Source organism: Rhipicephalus microplus, chromosome X (assembly GCF_043290135.1).
Source record: "Rhipicephalus microplus isolate Deutch F79 chromosome X, USDA_Rmic, whole genome shotgun sequence".
Classification (NCBI taxonomy): Eukaryota; Metazoa; Arthropoda; class Arachnida; order Ixodida; family Ixodidae; genus Rhipicephalus; species Rhipicephalus microplus.
The window spans coordinates 366,967,312-366,988,320 of NC_134710.1; the positions used below are offsets into that span (position 1 = coordinate 366,967,312).

Consider the following 21,009-nt stretch of genomic DNA (forward strand, 5'->3'; position numbering starts at 1 on the left):
GATCGCGTCTCAGTATTAGGGACGATGAGGAAAACTGAATAGAGTCACAGCAGGCAGTGCGCTGCCTCCCCCCCTTTTTTCTTCAAATATATATATATATATATATATATATATATATATATATATATATATATATATATATATATATATATATATATAAATATATATATATATATATATATATATATATATATATATATATATATATATATATATATATATATATATATATATATATATATATATATATATATATATATATATATATATATATATATATATATATAGGCAGGCATGGTAGTTGAGTGGCCGTAGCGTTGCATATAGTCGAGTAGATCCTCCGTGAGCGGTCACAACGTGGTTTATTTCGACGTTTCGGCCTAGAGTCTGGCCTTCATCAGGATTAAAGATACAGTTTGTTGGTTCTCAGCTTTATACAATCTCAAATCAGAGGGCAAGGAAAGAGGAAAAAAAGACAGAAAAAAAGAAAAAAGAAAAAAAGGAAAGAAAAAGAAGAAAAAAGAGAAGAAGAGAAAAATAATATACGGTGGACGCCCCTCAGGTGCCCCCCTTCCACTTTTCCCTCCACTTCCCCCTTCATCTCTCTCCCCCCTCTCCCCTTCACCTTTCTGATGTCAGCGGTCTGTGTATGTTTCCGTTCACTAACGCATTCCTCCCGATCAGACGGCCCCTCCGGGCACTGGCGGTTCGGTGTGGGGCAAAAAAGAGCTTTTCAGGAAGTCCTAAGCCTTTAACTACTCGAGGTCCCGTAAACAATTCATCGTAGAAGGAGGGGTGCCGCGTATTGTGGCAGAGGCTGGTAAGCGGGCATTTTAGGAAGTTCTAAGCCTTTAACTACTCCGCGCCCTGTCAACATTTCGTCGTAAAAATAGGGGTGCCCCGTATTGCGGTAGGTTGTGCAAGCGGGTGCAATGCGAATTCCTTGCCCGCTTCTAAATTACGCGTGTAGTGGGGGCCTCCCGGCTGTGCACAGGGTTGCTGTTGGGCATGTCGTGCATGGTACAATTGATTGGGTAGTAAAATAAAACAGAAAACAGACGACAGCTGCGCTTAGGAAGAGTAGTTACACTTGGAATTGTTTTGGGTTGTCCAGTGCCCTTCGCAGCTGCAGTGCCGTGAACTCAGTTACTATTTTCATTGTTGCTGTTATTGTTTTTCAATGCTTTAATTGCTGCAAGTGTACCAGGATTCTCATTTTTTCCTCTATCGAGGGTGTTAAATCGGCGGATAAGGTATGACTCTCGTTGTTCACGTTCTCGATTTGATTTAAATCCCGTCTCTAAGAGCGTTACTGATAGTTTGTCGAATGCATGGTCGGGAAGATTGAGATGTTTTGATAGAGGTAGACTTGGGGCTGATTTCGCATGGGCTCTGTGATTATTGAAGCGAATCCTAAATGGTCTTTCTGTTTGTCCGATGTACTGCATACCACACACGTTGCATTCGAGTAGGTACACCACATTAGAGGAATCGCATGTTAGGTTTCCTCGTATGTTAATCGAAAACTTGGATTGCGTGCTGGTTGCTTTGTCTGTTTCTCGCATCGCCTTACATACAAGACATCGTGGCTATATATATATATATATATATATATATATATATATATATATATATGCTAATGCTATTGCAGTATAGTAAAACTACATAACAAGCTCTGGGAATACACTTTTTATTCCCTCTTTTTTGATTGCAGCTCCACTAAACGTGACCCGCACAGATCGTGCCTTGGAGCCGTCTGCTGCTTCGCTTTCTTACACTTGGATCTTCAGGAAAGGTGAGCTGTGTTCTTTTGGCTAATGGACCAATGCCTCAACTGGTCACCAGCGGTCAGCGACCAGCTTTGAAACGCGCGAAGGGTCGCCTCCGCCGCTCGAGCGCTCCTTGCTCGCGGCAATGGATGCACACCGTCCCTAGCTCTCCGCATCTACAACGGAATGGCTGCGGCGCGCATTTTGTACGGCCTTCCTCTCGCAGCGCTTACGCGTTCCAACTGGGAGACACAGGACGCAGCGCATCGTATCGCGATTCGCCAGTTTTTCAGCTTGCCCAGATCCTCTCAAATCGGCCCAACACTTGCTGAGGCGGGAGACATTCCACTGTCACTCCGGGCCGATCTTCGAGCGCTAAATCACATAGAGCGTATGAAACGCTCGCGCCACGGACAGCAGCTAGTATTCTAGCTCTCCTCACTTCCGCACTCACGGATGGGGCAATGCGCTGCGGCATTCTATGCCCTCATCCCGAGCTCACCGGATGTGAATGACTATAGTGCCCCGCCCTGCCACCATCGCCCTCTCAAGATTCGGACACGGTTACCGGGAGTGGCAAGCAAGCGGACGACGCCAGTGTGTGCGCTTCAGCACGAAACTGCTGCCACTTTTGATGAACTTCTCGCGGGACGACTCCTCGTCTTTACTGACGGTTCAGTGTTGAACGACGGGTGTGCCGCGGCTGCGTGTGTGGTGCCTTCGCTGGAGCTTCACAATCAGTGCCGCCTCGCCTGCGAGGCATCGTCAACGATAGCCGAACTCGCCGCGCTTGACCTCGCCGCTGATGCCCTCATTCAACTGAGAGTTTCGTCGGCTGCCGTTCTCTCGGACTCACGTGCTGCTCTCCAACTACTCGCGCAGGACGCCCGCAGACCTCCGGTTGCCACGCGCATCGCGCGAAAGCTCGAAGCAGTGCAGGACCTAGGGTGTGATCTTGTGCTGCAATGGATACCGGCGCACGTTGGAATATCCGGCAACGAAGCGGCCGATGAGCTGGCCAAAGAAGCGCACTCTCCGGGAACCCCTGTGACTACAGTGGTGAGCACATTCGACGTAGCAAGGCTTCGCACACGGTGCTCCGTCACCGCTCGCCACCCGGACCCACGAGTTGCGGCAGGGTAGCCACCACGCCCACTCCCGAAAACTGGATTTTCGAGAGAGGAGCGTGCCCTCCTTCTCCGCCTGCGCATCGGCTGCTACTGCACGGCGGAACGAGTTCAAACTTCACAGACAGTCGGGACGTGGAGACCCAAACTGCCGTCATTGCCCACAGCCCGAAACACTCCATCACATTATCTTCCAGTGTGAGGAGTATTCGGACGCGCGCAGATCACTCTTCGATGCTTACAGCAAACTGGGATTATGCACCAGCACTGTTGATGTGATTCTTTTTCCCCGTGCGCACGCATGCCGGGTGAAGCGCGCGCAAGCTGCCCTCATCACCTTTCTCAAGACTTCTGCGCTATTTGAGCGCTTGTGAACTAAAGGAACATTAGTGCCTCCCCATCGATGTCCACTGGACTCGTATTAGTGAGTGCTACGGTTTTCCGTACAGTGTTTTCCGTACAGTGTTTTCCGTACAGAGATTACGCGCTTTGGCGAGTGCTTCACGCGCTTTGTACGACGCGCCAATCAAACCGTTGTTCTCCTCTCGATGACGATACCTCTCCGGCCCTTGGGAGCTTTCCTAGTCAGCTGTGCATGGCGCGTGGGGGCTTGTGAGTCCATTGCGAGAAGCAGAACGAATGACCCTCGCCTTTCTTTTTTTTCTCTCTTTTCCAATCTTTCCCTCCCTATATCTTTTACCCCCATACCCCATTCCTGTGCGGACCTGTTGAGGTGTCCTTGTAAGGAGAGACAGTTACGGGTCAGCACTTTTCTTTTCTTTTCTTCTGTTATAACCACTTATATATAAATACATCTCTTGGAGGACTACATAACATAACCATTGTGAATGGTGAGCCTACTGATACCTTGTCATACTTTACATAGAGAGAGCCTGCTAAAAGAAAAGTAAGAGCGGTAAATACCCGAAAAGGTAGTACCACCTTACAAATATTAACCTGAAGGCATTGCTCAAATTCCTCAAGACAGTGCACTTTAAACACAAAAGAGCAGAAGTAAAGTAAATGAGGACCGATTTGTTTCTAAATGTAAACAAAAACCAGTTAAAAAGCAATTTGCCTATTGCAAAAACAAGAACAACAAAGAATTTAACCCTTCCATCATGAAAACCTGTGGTGCGCGAGAAAAATCCGGACTAAAGAAGAAGACAGGACAATGTGCAGGAAAGCACACAATCCTGTCGTCTTTCTCAGTCTATGCCGTTTTCGTGTGCCACATGTTTTCACGATGTATCACTGACAACAAGCCCATTCTGACGTCCTGTCAATGCAACTCTCTGTAGGTCGTTCTGTAGTCTTGACACGGTGTCATAAAAACTGACTGTGGTATATTGACATAAACTACAAAGACATCGTCCACGTCTTTTCTGCTGCAGAGTGGTGCCCTCTGCTTTTCAGAGTGACGCTGATCTCATTTATTACATGTGAAATAAATGCCATCAAAATCAAGCCAGCAGTTTACAGAAAAGATGTGGGACACATACTTTTTACACTGACTTATGAGAGTGTTTTCGAAAAGTGGGAAAACACTGTCTCATGAAGGCATCATTCCGTGATTGCGTCAACAGGTATTTTGGGATGAAAAGACCAAAACCAAGTGGCACAGGGTAATAATTCTCAAGTTGGGCAGGGGAAAGCTGTGCGGTCCTCATCGCCTGCAGTTGGGCCTCTTATGAGCCTTAAAAACGCTGCGGTCTGCTTCTGTAAAGCTTACTTCACCGCATGCATAAACCACTTCTTTCTCCATTTGGCTGTCCTTGCTTATGCTGTCGAAAATTCAAGTGCAGATGTTGTCTCTCAGCATGTGCTTACTTTTCACGAGATATACGATATCAAGAAAATACTTTGATGCATGCCCCTGTTTAAAGCATGCTACCCATTACAGAGATTGCAGCAGTATGCGGAAGTTTCACTGACACAAGCCATTTTTAACTCGGTACTCAATAGAGCCAGGATATCGCTCTCACGTTCAACTCTTGAATGTGAAGCTGAATAATCCCCCAACTTTCATGCAAGGCGAGAGGAAGAAGCGAGTAAAAGCTGCTCCGGGCAAAATTTCACAGTTGAAGGAAGCTGTATGTGTCGCGATCATGCCTGCACTATTTTTGAATGAAGATGCCTTGCTAGAGATTTCTGCTAAGTTTTGTTTCTGCAGCTTGCAGTTCTCTAAATGCCTACAATGGTACCTTGCTTTGAAAATTTTTACCACTCCCTCTTTTTTGCAAGTGCACCACATCAGCCTCATGGAAATGTAATAGGAATGACCTGAGCCCTCTAGGCTGTGATTGTTTCTGTTGTGCACAAAACATTCATCTCTATGACTGTGGCAATAAAAAAAAAGTACAGCAAACTTCAACAATGCATGGGTAGTCTCAACTCATTTACTCCAAAAGCAGCATTCTGCCATGTGGTCTTAAGAGAACTGTGCCCAACAATACATCTGTTCTTAATCTTTTTTTTTTCACTTTTTTGTTTTAAATAATCTACCACGCCAGTAGATGCTTCCAAGCAGGCTTACGGTTCTACTGCGAACCTGATAGAGGGATCGGAGAATGTGTGTCCAACACACGAGAAATAGGACCTCTGATTTGCCAAAGGTTGCCAGGAAGAATAAACGTTTATGCACATTGATTCGGTTTTCATATAGCTTGCAGTAAGAGTGCTCAGACATCAGAGCAACTCAAAGTTAACATATTAGCTTTTCAATGTCACAAACGTCAACCTGAGATTAGACAGATGTAGAGTGTCAAGCAATGAGTTGACCTACAGACAGGAAGTGGTTGTCTATATAGCAAATGAAACAGCAGAAAGCTCATGCCGCAAAAGAGGTCTTCAGACTGCAGGCTAATAATGTCTAATAAAACTGTACAGAACAACCACTGTTGAAATATTTCAACCGGGTTGATTGACACTTTCTTGTTGACCCGTTCAGAGCTGGACAGTTGTGTCTCCCGCTGCTCCAACATGTCTGTTAGGGGTCATTTCATTATGTGCAACAGGAGTGTGGGGGGGGGGATGCTTTGAGCAGCCCCAGCTAATGCAAGGTTAGGAATTCCTATGCACCAAGATTGGGAACTTCAGTAGCACGTAGGCAACATGGTATGCAATTTTTTTTTTGAAGAAGGGATAAACTCTAGCTTGAATTTTACTCTTGTTGAGGACCCCCTTTTCTGTTGTGTTTGAGGGGAGAGGCATATATTTTTCGGGTAAAGCGCTGATGCATAAGCAGGCCATTTGGGAAAAATTGCTATATAGCACAAACTTCAGGGACGAGAGCCAAGAGGAAGAGACACACGCAAGTTTCAATTTTCAACTGAATTTTTTAATAAAGAAAGACATGAAATGTATGATATAGGGTAACCGTGCGTCACGCAGATATATAGCACACTTGTGCTACATAGCAACTCAATGGAGTACCAGTAGCCCGAGCAAGTAGCTTTGCGAATGTCGGTTTGCAATCTTCTTAAGGCGTAGAGACTTGGAACTCGGCACAGATGGCTAAAATCGCTGCTCAGAAAGTTCATGCATGGGCCATGGCATTCACCTCATTTCTTTCCAACCTTTGGAGAGCTGGGCACGAGAAGACTGCGTAGTTGTTCTCCGTTATTATGAGACAAGATTTCCAGAGAAGGCTGTCTAAGAAAGAGATGTGTATTAACATACTATTTGCACTGAAAGTATGCATCAATATATTGTTCAATCACTTACGCAGTAGCATAGCATGCTTTTATATTTTTTGGACCTCTTGCGCTGCAAGAATAGAAGCTCGTGCCAGAAATCTCCCTTCAAACCGGCACAGGCTCAACACCACTTACATGCCAAGAAATAATAACTAGTTCAGCTCCAAGAAAATGGGGCTACATTGCAGCAAAAGATCCCGAAGCATATGCTGACATGATGACACTAAAAATGTTCATTTGGCTAGAATGTTCGGAAGGGGTGTGGTAAAGTGGTATTGTCAATTTTTTTCAGGGAATGTTTAGTTCTTTGAGCCTAAATTGCTTACTTTTGCCGCGCACATTAAGTTGGGTTATTAGCAAGAGCGTGAACCACCCTGACTACTTTATATAAATGACTTTATGCATGTGCGGCTCCACTGAAATGTTCAAGCACGTCAATGTTTCGCACAATTAGTGCCTAAAGTAAAGTTGCCAGGCACGTTCCGCACACCTCTCCCATTTGGCGACTTCAATGTAAAGCATACTTGTTTTGAACGAAGCTCTTTGCAAGCGAACTGATTTCGCAGACAATAGTGTGCTTCCGTAGGAGTCTCACTCCTTTTGCTGCAAGGCTCGTGCTCACTAACATGCAAGTCCAAGATGCTTCAGTGAGGGCTGCAATTGAGTGCCACATGAAAAGTATTTTCCAGTGCCTTCAGGTTCATTCAATAGATAATTCACTATAGACTACTGCAGTACGCCAAATAATGCACACTAGCAGTGGCAAGACAAATATAAGTGTACAACCGCAACCACGTCTGTGTAGAGTGGGCGAGCAGCTGGTTTCTGCTCAGTGGAGCGAAAGTTTGAGGCAGCTTCGGGCCCTGACGTGGTCAGCCACACTACTAAGTGGCGCGTGCTCCTGACACACCACGTCGGAGTCTGAAATTGCCTATAACTGTCGCTCCACAGAGCAAAAACCAGCTTCTCGGGTGTTCTACACAGACATGGTGGTGGTTGTACATCTGCAGCCCAAGAATCCACACAGTACAATCTGTAATATATGCCTCAATTAATAGCCCATCCAGCTTTATGCATAATATTTCAAATGCAACTTCACGTTGACCATTGTGACAATAATATCAATTGTATGTTAACCAACCCCTTATGTAATATACTCTCAAGGGTTTTAAAGAAAATAAAAGGGAAACGTGCTGCTGCCCCTAACAGTTAGAGTGTGCCAAGGTTTTTCAAACTGAGCGAAGAACATTAATGCAGAATGTAGCAGATGTTATTTTAATAACCTGTTGGTCCGCGAGTACAAGCACCACTCCTACCAAAGAAGCAATGCTGCCATATCTGCTGTTGGATATCATTGCAAATTCGCCTAGACATTTTGGTACTGCTTGCAGGCTCTAGGAATTCTCTAGTAGCACGCAAATATCTACAGTGTTACTGGACGAAGTGACAGTATGCACAAGCACACAAAACGTCCAAGCTACAAGCATCATTCCTATATGCAAAAAAGCCAAGGAAAGAGGGAGGGAGGTATTAGCATAGCTTTCAGTGGAGGCACAATTCCGATTTAAAAGTAGAGCGGATGGGGCGCTTTATGTGGTGTCAAGCCTGAAGAAAGTACAGAGTTGTCAGACTTTTCCTCATCTACAGTTTATGCTTTCCCCTACTCCCATCTTCCCTCGTCGGTTTCTTTCCTGCCACCTTGCCATGCAGTGTTGAATCTGCCTAGAAATCTTACTTGGTGTCAGCTTCCCATTTGTTGCCTTTTCTAGCGTACCAGTGGAAAGTAGTGGGATTCGCCCAATTTTTGACGTGATGGCGCTAATTTTTTTTATTTCTTTTTAAAAGAGACGACTTCTTGTTGCCAGTGATAAAAGCATTACCGTTAAAAGATGAAGTTGAAACAGAATTGTGACTAAAGAGAAGCAGAAGTGGTTAAAGTAATTGTAGCCGCATGGATTGGTCTTCATACATTACCGGGCCTTGCAGAAAATAGAGGCAGTGTAATTGACCTACTGAACAAAACATAGCAAACAGCCCCCAATGTAGAAACTGAATTACATTTTCGCATTTGCTGTTAACCTTCTTGCCACTAGAGTGTACCGAGGTGCTGCAGGCTAATCACTCATATGTTTGAAAGAATTCCAAGGGTGTCGTACGACATGAAACTCATTCTCTGAACACCACCTTCTGGTAAGAGCCTCCCTATCCGCCACCTGGAAGACGCGCTCTCTAGCAATCAGATTCTGCCGAGAGAAAAAAAATGTTCTTCCACTGCCAGATGCAGAAACTTTTTTAACGTTGAATAAATAACATGAAACAAAAATGCACACGTATTTATGAATCCACATTCACCTGAGCGTCCTGAAACAGCTAAGTGACCTGCACATAATAGCACGAAAACTGCCTATGCACACATTTTTACCTAAGCAAACATAATATTCCTTCATACCTGAAAAAAATCATCCCTACCACCGCGTAGCCACCCAGGATGTTTAACAGATGTGCCGTACAAGCTGCAGTCATGCTCAGAAATGCAAATACTAAGCACATTAGCCATGTGCGAGTGCTCAGTACTGGCATATTTTTCGGAACAGTCAATCCTACTTCAGAGAGGAGCACCTCTTAAGGGCGTCTTTGGTCTATGATTCGTTCCAGACGTGACATCTTCGTTAGAAATGACTCCTTAATTGTCTTGGTCTTGGTTCATGTTCAGCAATACACGAGGGCAAGTCTACAGGTGTCTCTCGCACTCTAACGCACATACCATACAAACAGTAGTCATGTGTTAGTGCTGACATATTCTCCAGAGCATCAATCCTATTTCAAAGGGGAGTACCTGTTAAGGGTATCTTTGTTCAATGCTTCGTTCCAGACGTGACATCTTCGTTGGCAATGACTCCTTATTTCTCTTGGTCTTCCTTCATATTCAGCAATACACAAGGCCAAGTCTATAGGTGCCTCTCGCGCTCTAACGCACACACCATACAAACAGCAGCCATGTGCAAGTGCTCAGTGCTGACGGATTATTCTCCAGAGAACAACAGTCAACCTGATTTCCAAGAGGAGCAACTTTTCAATACTTGTAAGTGTTCATTTAAAAAAAATGCTGAATTCACTTTTTTGAGAACTTGTGCTAATGTAGTCATGTTCGCTGCCGCTATGTATAAACAAGGATTCCTCATCACTACTCACCATCTGTTGCTATATAGCTTCTTGTTGCAGCAACGTGGGGGCATGCCTGAAAGCCCTGGGAACTTTCTTGTCCTTTCGCTGTCCATACCTTGGCTGCTTCTCAGCATTCTTGTTAGGAAGCATCACTTTAGACTTCTTGCTATGCTGTTGTGATGAGCCATCAAGCTTGTGCTTCGCAGTGAATTTCACAAAGTTGTCATATATTGCTTGGCATTCCTTGGATTGCCTTTCAGGTATTATTTTAATTGCTGTCTGAAAAGCACCCTCCCTGAAGGCCGAAGTGATTCCTGCGTCCTTTCTGGCAATTTTTGGGCTGCACTGCATATGATTTCTTGAGCACTGACCATGAGGGAGCCTGGGTTGTCGACGGCAGGAAAGCACTCACTTCCCAAGTCGACAGAGGAGTCTCCCTGCTCAAAAACGTTTAGCAAAACACCGTGCTGTAGTTGTTGCAAAGCCACCGCATGAATGTGATTGCACATGTGTGCATGAGTTACGTGGTGGACAGCATGTGTACATATTGTGGCAAGCCTTACAGTATTTGTAGTGCAGCTCACAACCACTGCACGCATTGCTTGTTTTCTGCGCTGTGTGCCAGAATTTCTGCAAGCTCTTAGACTTCACCAGCCAGTCTCCTTCTCCAACTGCCTTGATGTCAGCTTCTGAAAACATCATGCCTGCCTTGTGCTTCTGAAACAGCACAGTCTTTCGATGGTTAGGAATACTCTTCTCACGTGCAATTCCTCTTGCATAAATTTTGTCAGTAGTCACCATGAAAAGCACCCAAATGAACTTGTCTATACGACTGTTATGCTTGCTTTCGAGTAAGCCATGTTTCAAAGTTTCGTGCATTGCCTCAACAGAGTAATTTGTGGCCAGGCCAACACACTTTCTGTAGCAGATAGCCCACTAGTCTGCCCGTTAGCATAGGTGATTTCAAAGTGCTTGATGAAAGCTTCCAGTTCTTGCTTATATTTGGAAGGAAGGAACTCAATGCCATGCCGTTTGTAGAGAGTCGGTTGAAAGCCTGGAAGCAATTGCTTGAAATTTTCGGTGTCTGTACAGTTCAAGAGAGTTATCAAAATTTCTTTAATCAAATCCTTGATCTTCTTGTTGGTGACAATAGTAAGGTGCTTGCTCCAGTTCCGCATGACATGCCAAGAACAGAGCAGTCTATGTTGAACTGGACCCAATACTTGCTGCCATGCGTTGCCTAAAGCTGGGGCATCATCTGACATGAAGGCCTTACAATGTAGTACATTTGTCCTTTTCTTTATAGCCTCATAAAACCGTACCATGGTTTCTATGTCTACTCTCTCTGATATTAGGTAGGCACATGGCATATGAGATACTTCTTCAGTAACTGTGAGCAAGGTCGTGAGAAAAAACTTGTATGCATTTGTGCCATGCGTTGAGTCAATCTAAAGTTTCTTAGAACCGAGCTTCTCAAGGAGTTTCTGCTGAGGTGAAGTCATAAGAGCAAGCTTAAAGTCATATTCATAGTCTGACAGTTGATATTCCTTTTTGAAGTATAGCAAAGATGAGTTGTCTCCTTGTGCCTCCATTTTTGTTACCTAAAATTCAACACTTCTGAAGTCATTAAACTTAAATCAAATGTTGTGAAGGTCCTTTGTAGTGACAAGCTGCCATCTTGATGGCTCAATACTACTCACTGCAGTTCCAGCCCGAATCTTGAATAGAATGGTATATGGGGGCCCTCCTTGAGCTAACTGACCTGAAAAACGAGAAAAAGATCAAAAGAATAAGTTTGGGTGAGCACCAAATGCCATTCATGCTACATTACTGCAATTATGAAGCTTGTACACTCAAAGAGCGCGCCATATTTTGACGTCTGTCCAATTACTGTTCATTTTATGCTAGTGAGGAAGCCTGTTTTCCTCCACCAAGCGAAACTTTTTTTGCTCTTGTAAATTATCTCACTTCTGTAAGTATTAGTTCAATATTATTGGCTTCAGAGATGCCCATACATTTTATAGTGGAAGCTCACTTTACCTCCACCACAGTCAACCACCACACATTAGTATCACGCAAATTTACGGAAAACTATTGTTGTAATTGACCTGCTTAAAGTATCTAGTTTTGGCGGTAGGGAACATAAAGAGAGCTCAAAGTTGGCTAAATGAGTCACCAAATTATAGGCAGCCCTTGAAAATAGATCTAGATTTTGCGGGAACCACGTTCACACTTGTGTGATAGTGCCGTGTGGTATGTAGTAATGGTGTGGCTGATGACCCACTGGCTGGGCACTTAAGTAGCCTGCGCACTGTCAGGTTACTCCGATTCAGAACTCACGTAGTGGCACCACTCAGGCACCGCACTTGCACTTCTTCAGTGCTCACCTCACTCTGTTGCCTGCTCATCAGTAGTCCCCGTAGTGCAGTTGTGATGCTGGGTTAAGCACGTTCAGCTCTTTGCATGAAATAGATTGCACTCTGTTCCCGAGACCTCTGTCTGTTTTGTTTGAAGCACGAGAGGGATGAGCATGCCCGATAGCCTCACCTTTCCCCCGATACGCACAATATTGAGGCTGTTATCAAACACAATAATAGAAACGCAATCTCGTGCAAGCTTTGTTCCACACTGTGTAGAATGCGTACACAATGATTAAACTAAGAAAGAACTCTTAATAACATGCTTGGCAGCAACGGCCCACATGCTTAATTACTCGGGAAGTGCAACAAATAATGCAATTAGTAATCAAATGTATACAGATTGAGCCAATCACATAATGCTGCGAGGAGAAATGAAAAATTTAAACAAAATAAATTTCTTGCCTGCAAGCACTTGAGCTTCTGCACCAGAGATCCTTTGGTGTTCAGCATCATTTTCACCATGGCCATAATGTGTTTTTTTTTTTGGAACGTTACTAAAATTTTGCCGTCTTTTTCTCTTGCTTTCAGTGATTCAAGACAGCGTTGGCCTATTTTGCAGCTGCCTTGAGTCTTCTTTCGTCTCAGCCGTTGGTCCATGGGAGCACCCTCAAAGTTTCGAGGATGGTGGCAATAAAATGCTGGCTTGACATCTACTGCCATCCACTGTAGTTTTCCTGTCGAAACAGTGAAACTGCTGCCCGTCTGTCTTTCCTTATTGTCTTTCCAGGTATAAAATTCTGAAGCAGAGAGCAACTAAATGTACTTTTACTTGATGTAGAAGTGGTCTCCCAGTTTACAAAAACCTAAAGACAACCTAGCATTGATACGCACCTAAATTTTCAGGTGCCAGGGATAGGGATGTGTGTGCCCTTACATGCTTTATTGAAGTGGTTGCTGTAGCTTTCACTCTCTCTGGCAGTGCATGCACTCAGTTTCTCATTCACATGCCTCTGCACTGCCTGTTCTCTAACGTGATGCTCACGCACTTGTGCTCACTTAGTGAGTCTTCGTTTCACTTTTATGAAATCTTTAGCAATTACAAGTCTATAATCACAATAACTGTTTGGTTACTTTCTGCTTAAAAAGCACTTTTAGGCTACTTGGCTCGTCATAATTGCGATGTATGCCACCTCACACCGGGAAGAACAAAGAAAAAACAAACACGAAAAAGCAAGTGTGAAGTTCAGTGGCGTGTCTCTTTTTTTGTGCGTTTTGATGGTTATTTCTTATTGTGACCTTGAAACATTTGTTTGAAGTATAGTGAGCATTTAGGCAGCATCCTCAAATCATTCCCACTCCAAATTAAGTGATGCACCATGCACCAAAGCCATGGGACAATTATATCTAAACCCTTCTCCTCACCACTACCTTGCCTGTTCTAACTAATGGCATGTTGGTGAATGCAGCGCTTTCATGCCTGCACTTGACAGTTTGAGCTTCACACTTGTCATGGCTTCCGAGACTGCGAGCAACCTGTCTGCAGGCTATCTCAGAGACAATGGCCCACTGCACCTGGCAGATTGCCATCTGGCAACAGAGACTGAGCTCACAGAGTGGATATTGTCTGCTCAGTTAGGTGCCGCCACACCACCAACAGATCTTATTTTATTTTTAGCGACTTGACTGGACGTGCACAATCAGATCAGCTGCCTGATCTGACTGGATACTAAAATGCAGATGCCTGCTTTTGTATGACATGTATTGAAAATTGACGGTTGCAAATGCCCAATATGTACAAAATCATACCAGCCCAATATGTACAACCAGCGGAACCATTTGAAGGTCCCTTCATTATAATATTTTAGACCTTGTTCATTCACTTTAACCTGGTTCAGAGCATTGTCAGCCTTGTTATGGCCTGTACATAGCGTCAACGTACAGCGGTGAGCACTGTTAGGTTGAACACGCGAGCACGTGGTCGACGGCACTGTCAGCGCCCCGTTACGGTCATCACTGGAAACATTGCGCACGCGCATCGCGCCTTCCGCGAAATAATTGTTCCACCGTGGGCATGACGTCATGAATGCACCTGTTCATCGTCTGCTAGCCACATTTTTGTTTTCTAAGCCCATGCATCCTGCATTTTAAGATTTCTTTAAACATCTGTGCTTGAACAGAACAAAACCAAAAAAAACGTGTTTATCTATGGGGGCGTGTCTATTCATTCCCTTCAAAGTTGTTGTGCATGCAACGCTCTATATAAAACAAAGAAACATCTTTTGCAGCCGTTCATTCTGTCGCCAGATCGTATTATGGCTAGGGTTCCTGATGATGAACGGCGCTCAATTGTCGATCTTTCCCTGAAAGGTTATTCGCAGCGGTATATTGACGCTTTAGTTAATAGGCCCCTGAAGACTGTGAACAGGATATTTCAAGACTACAAGTCTGAAGGTCGCATTCAGGATGCACCCCGCACGCCCCGCCCTAAAGTTACCATAGACGATGAAGACGCCCTCATAGTTTCAGTTGCTGTTCGTAACCCTTTCTTGCCAGCCCCAGCAATACGCGAGGACTTGGATTTGGACGTTTCGGACACCACTGTTCGACGTCGCTTGCGTTCTGCGAGCCTTCGCAGTCGCGTCACAGCGCAGAAGCCACTATAACGGTGGCACACAAGGACGCACGACGGCAGTTGGCTGAGTTGCACGAAGCATGGACATCAGAAGAGTGGGGACGCGTCATCTTTTGGATGAGTCCACGTTTTCGACGCGACAAGACCAAATATTGCATGTTTGGAGACTACCAGGCACACGGTAAGGCAAATTTCCTGCTTTGAAAAGCAATTGTTTTAGTTAACGCCAAATTCCACGCAGGAACAACCCAGACAACGTGCAAGACATTTCTGCCAGTGGGAAATCGAGTGTGAGCGTGTGAGGTGCTGTTTCAAGATGTGGTTTAGGGCCCCTGCAACGTATACGTGGACACTTATCGTCGGAACAATACTGCAACATTTTGAACAATGTGCTGTTGCCATATGCGAACAATTTATTCCCAGACGGTGATTACCTGTTCCAACAGGACCGGTCACCGTTACACACGGCGTGGGCTGTCAAGGAGTTCCAGGTGGAGCAGCACATGCAGCTACTGGAATGGCCTCCAAAAGGAGCGGACCTGAATGTGATGGAAAACGTGTGGGGCTGTCTGAAAACTTCTTTGGAAGGAAGCCCCTTTATTCCGTGACTTCGGACCAGTTGTGGGCGCAAGTCAGCAACGAGTGGGAAAGGCTGAAAGCCGATCGGGAATATGTTCGATCACTTTACGACTCGTTACCGTCCAGAATAGCTGCAGTCGTTGCTGTAAGTGGTCACATGACTCGCAAATAGATTTGCTCATGTTTTTATATTTGTTATCATGGTCTTGTTTAACTTGAATTGCAAAAGTGCAATTTTCTTGAATAAAAAGTTTAATAATTATCCCTCCACTCACTTTTTTTTCTTCACGCGCCAATCTTCAATCCAGATGGACCTTGAAATGCAGAAGGTATCAGCTCAGCGAACAAAAATGCGGCTAGCTGACGACGAACAAGCGTATCGATGACGTGATGCGCGCGGTCGAAAGAGCGTTTCGCAAAGCACATGCTGCGCATGTGCAATGTTTTCAACGATGACTGTTACGTGGCGCTGATAGTGTCGTCGGCCACACGCTCACGTGTTCACCCTAACAGTGATCACCACTGTACCACACGAGAGCCACGGATGGACGACAAACCAGGCCCCCAAAGTGATCCGCTCTTTTTTTTTCTATTTGAAAAACTGCCTTTTGGCATAAGTGCTCCACACTTTATAAGTACTTTGGTAATAGGCAACACAGCTCTTACGGACCGTTTCGTGGTGGTACGAGGTAGGCCAGCACAATAGGGGTAGCAAAATATGCTTGAGTGAAAATGTTAGCACATGGGAAGGTCACGTGGCATATGAACCAGCTTGCACTAAAAATGGCGGCCATGGTGACGTTAATGCACACTATGTATTGAGATGACTGCAACGCATTAATGATTAGCAAAAAGCAGCTGGCACTCGGAATACACATTAGTGCCAAACATTCATTTTGGCGATCACCCAGCTAGATACCGGTTGCGTATCACACATTTCGCAATATATTAAATGAAGCGCGTATAAATAGACTATTTCAAAAAGTGTGTAGTGTACAGGAGCTCTCAGAATAATTAGAAAACGCCGGTCACACAGCTGCTCGGTGGCCGAGCATACCCGAAAAAAAGTAGTACTATAGTCTGCGCGTGCGCGGTCTAGAGAAAGCAAGCGTTGCTCCCTATAGTGCACGTAGATTTGCGTTGCGTTGCTACCTTCAAAACGGTAGCCCTAGGTGCCTCTTAGCGCTTTGATAAGGAGGCTGGGTGGTTAGTGTCTGTGACGAGCTGTCTGTGCGCATGCTTCAAGTTGAAAAATGAGCCTTCGTGTGTGCATGCGTGTTCGAGTGCGTCAATTTTTTTTCATCGTTTCGCCAGAATATTTACCGCATGAGACTAACTAGCGCTGCAAAGGGTGGCGTTTTGATCTGATGTAACCTTTGGCATATAGACCAAACAGTTGTATTTCGATTCTTTGTTTCGTATGGAAAAATAAGCCGTGTTCTTCCTGTTATAAATATATCTATCCTTTGATGCTATTTATTTAGCTGAGACGTACTGTCACTGAGTAGCATTGTATTCTACCTCAGTGAAAAAGAAAACTAATATATGTGGCAACAATCAATGACACGCGATTAAAACGTAAAAATAGTCATTACCAAGCACCCAGATTCTGCAATTGATTGATGCACGAAGATATGCTAACCATGATATGTGGTGCACGAATAAAAAACGCTGGAGTAGTGCGGAGCTTATTGAAGTACGCATGAAATCAGTCCTTTGCCTGAAATTTGCATTCCCAAACATGCCACCTTATTTCATTTTCCAAAATGTTTTATTAGCGATATCACAAACACAAGTAAAGGAGTGTGGGATAGTAGAAATTGTCCTCGTATATTCACGCTAGTAGAAACACGGATTTCCAGATAATTGAAGCAAGAACCAATACTTCACAACACAGACTAATGCGGTTTATTAAAGGCAGCGATGCCGTTGTAGCCACGCCGCCTTACTCCCAGGTGGTCTTCTAGAATGGATGCTGATACTCGCGAGTGCACGCCACGAGGAATCGACTAGATTTCGTACCTATTAATTACAGAGCACAGCATGCTAAATGCGCCTCTCCGTGAGCCCTTGTTGAACCACACGAGCGCAACGCTTTCGGAGAGAGACAACGCCAATCTAGATGCACTAGGGTGATAAACTTGCTCGCTATAGGTAGACCACGCATGCGCAGACCTTGCAAGTATTTGTCCACGGGTGCGTTTCGCCAGCAAGCGGCAGAGTTTTCAGTGTTTCGAATTATTCCGCGAGCACTTGTATAATAAATTAACGGGCACCAAACCACCTACGGTATTTTTCACGCTTGAACGCACGCATCGAGTGAAAAATGCCACCACGGCCAATAATGCAGTGATGAAAGTGACTTTTAACTTTTTGAGGCAGACTTTAGAGCAGAACAAGTACAACTTTGGAGCAGCCCTGAGTGTTTTCGGAGCATGAAAGAAAGACGTCAGTTTGGAGAGCAGCTATTGGCGTTGCAGGAGCAGATGCAAAATTAGCCAAACAAGTCCTGGATTTCAAAAGCTTTGTCAAAGCCTTTCATAGACATTAGTGTCTATTATGAAATCTTTCAGAGACAACAATCAATGCAATTGCAATAAACAGTTAAAAAGCTGGTTGCTTATCAAATGTATCGTGAAACGAGGTATACATTTAAATTACCAATGCTTGTGGTAGAAATGAGGTCAGACCAATAAAGCTGAGCACCACATTCTAGAAGTAACCACAGATCCATATAACTGTTGCCAAATAAGAAGTAGATAATCAGAGCAGAAACCAGGAGGCTTAAAAAGGGGGTTCAATTTGAATTGAGGACGACACAGCGAGCAATGAATGATAGGTGTAACCTTAAGAGAGTATGAGAGCAGAGTTGGTCAGGGAACAAACAGGGGTTAAGGATGCCATAGCGAAAAAAAAAATAAATGTACATGGGCCGGGAACGTAGCGCGTAGGCAGGATAATCGCAGGATAACCATTCGCAAGCTGACTGCATTCCAAGACTGGCCAGACGCGTGAGAGACAGGAAATTAGATGGACAAATGAGATTAAGAATTGTGCAGGTATAGTACGGCAGCTAAAAGCACAGGATACTGGGTTGATTGGCGGAACATGTGAGCATGGGCGGATCCAGCGGCTCATCTTAGGGGGAGAGGTTCGCTTAAAGCAACATCGGAAGAAAGGGGGGGGGTCCCAAATTTTTTGTAGTAGCACGAGAACCCAGTCGGAGCATATATACTCTGTAAATGCGTGCTCAAAGTGGTCCCACTTAATATTTATAATTGGTGATAGGAGGTGAATGACAAGCGCTGAAGAGAGTGGGGGTGCCGACACAACCTGTGGGGGAAGGAAGGTGATCGCCACTACCCTCTCCACACCTCAGGATCCGCCACTGCATGAGTGAGGCATTTGCCTTGCAGTGGGAATGGAAAGGCTGATAATGATGAATCAGTATCAGATCACAGTTATCTTGCTCATTTTCTCATTCTACCGAAGCTGTCTGTCGCTCCAGTTGAAAAAAAGAAAAATTAGATATATGAGCTACATGCTTGGCATGCCAGTTCCTGTTGGGCGTTTCGGGGCTGATAATGTTGCACACTTATAGCCTACTAGCAGGATAGTGCGCAGATTTTTTTTTTATTTCGATTCTTTAAAAGGTAGGCGTACAGTAAATGTAGGCGCACAAACAATAACGTTTTTTTTTCGTTTTTCGCGCGCTCCCAGATTTTTCTCTACGCACGCTGAGGAGCACACCGCCATGAGAACTGAAGAACTGACGAACAGAACGTAGCGAATAACGGAGTTAAACGAGCGCTGTAACACGTCTTGTTACTGCGCCATTTGGAAAATTCTCGCTGTTATAAGGTCACAGATTCGAACATTTCGACATGTGAATGGCCTAGAGCCCTTTAAGTATAAACTGAACAAGAGTTCACGCTTACCCATCGTTGTGCGGAACACTACACTCTCCACCTTTTCTTTGAAACTATGTTCCTTGACGTGGTGTTGTAGCAGGGCGTTCAGCTTCATGAAATTCATAGAGCACAGGTCGCACGTCAGCAAACATTTCTTGCCATGGCTCCGGTCTGGGTTGTTCCTAAAAAGTTGCAAGGCGTCCTTGTCATGCATATGCCTGACGCGTCTGTACAGGAGGAAGAGGAGGAAAGTTTAAGCGGAAGGACAGGGAGGTTAGCCAGTTCTTAGACTGGCTGGCTACCTTGTGCTTGGGAAAGGGGTGAGGGCAATAAAATATGATAAAAAGAAATGTTGCAAAAAGACAGAGAGAAAGAAATGATAAAAAATAGCGACAGAGGAAAGGCAACATCAAAGAGTATAAAACACTAGAGTCTGTCTCTGAGGTCAGTTGTCCGCAAAAAGCGCAGCAAAGCTTTCAAAGCCTTCTGGGCTGAGGATGGGCTCGGCCAATGTCCTAAAATCCTTTGTTCCGACAAAGGCCGATCATCCAGTCTATCCAGAGCTCATGCCACTTCTTGTCTTGGCGCGTCGAAATGGGTGCACTCACATAGATGGTGCGCGATGGTTTCTTCGCAATGCAGTAAGTGCATGTAGAAGAGCTGGGCAGTCCAATGAGATAGGAGTATGCGTTAGTGAAGGCCACTCCAGCCACAGGCGACATAGAAGAGTCTCCTCAGCTCGATATATCCCTGAGGGAATACGAAGCTGCAGATCGGGATCCAAGTTATGAAGGCGCGCGTTTGTGAAGTCTGTTGAGTTCCACTGGTTAAGGTTGCTAATGCTGGAAAGCTCCTTGCTGCAGTAATCGCAGAAAAACGCAGGACTCGCTTCAGCAATGAGTGATGACACAACACCAGCTGAGAATTCTCAAGAATCGCTACTGCTTGCACGGCTTCCGTCTGCGGCGTCATCACCGGGTGGCATAACAGAATCGGTAGCTTGGGGCATATCATCCAGAGGCAACGTTGACATTGACGTCAATAGGGCAATGATTTGACAAAAGTTGTACTGCGGCCTTTCGCACATCGCTTAAATACAAGCGCGCAAGCGGCTTCGCTGGAAGCTGCAGCGCTTGTATGCGTTGAGCTTCGCCGATTGAACATCGGGCTTACTGATGTCACACTTTATGATGGCACTTTTTCTAGTACTGTATCCCTCTGCCTTCGGCGTCAGCTGGCAGCCACGGCAGGCACGTGGTGCGTGCGTAGAGCTTCAGTTAATTGACCTGCATTACACTTGTTTTAGTAGCCGTGTGTTGTGTTTTCGCACGCCAATGATGTCAGTACGTGGCGGCGTACTCGGCGACAGCCAAGATAAATTGCTCACAAGGTCTCGCCTGTGCATGTCAGTCAATTCGTGCACATTAATTTTCAGTGGTTATGACTCTACTCGACTTTCCAGAGGTGTTGGTACAATGCACTTCAGCCACATCAACTTCGCGGTGGTTTACGTCGGTGGCAACGACATGAGCCACATCTTCGCTGATCTTCAGGCGATCAGCAATAACATCAAAGTATAGTGATGCATGTTTTTCCCAAAAATTTTGCGCCTGTGGAAATGTTTCGTGCCAACTACATTCTTATGTGGCTATTTAAGGTATTTGAGAATGCAATCAGGAGGGAACTCTGGCCGTGTTTTCTCTTGAGACGGTGTTCTTTCGGGGTTAAAATCAAATATGACAAGAAATTTCAGCATGACGCACTATCC

General features: G+C 44.9%; 1 protein-coding gene and 1 pseudogene across 1 annotated transcript; both read right to left on the reverse strand.

Moving 5' to 3' along the window:
- Positions 1-6,235: 6,235 nt before the first annotated feature.
- LOC119187140 (uncharacterized) lies at positions 6,236-19,581 on the reverse strand. The gene is made up of 4 exons (XM_075879929.1): positions 19,269-19,581; positions 12,582-12,916; positions 11,460-11,521; positions 6,236-6,550 (listed from the first exon to the last, which is right to left on the reverse strand). Exons 1-3 carry the CDS (start codon positions 19,453-19,455, stop codon positions 11,513-11,515), a joined length of 531 nt encoding a protein of 176 aa, XP_075736044.1. The 5' UTR covers positions 19,456-19,581; the 3' UTR covers positions 6,236-6,550; positions 11,460-11,512.
- LOC142777023 (uncharacterized) lies at positions 10,623-11,426 on the reverse strand (annotated as a pseudogene).
- Positions 19,582-21,009: the final 1,428 nt, after the last annotated feature.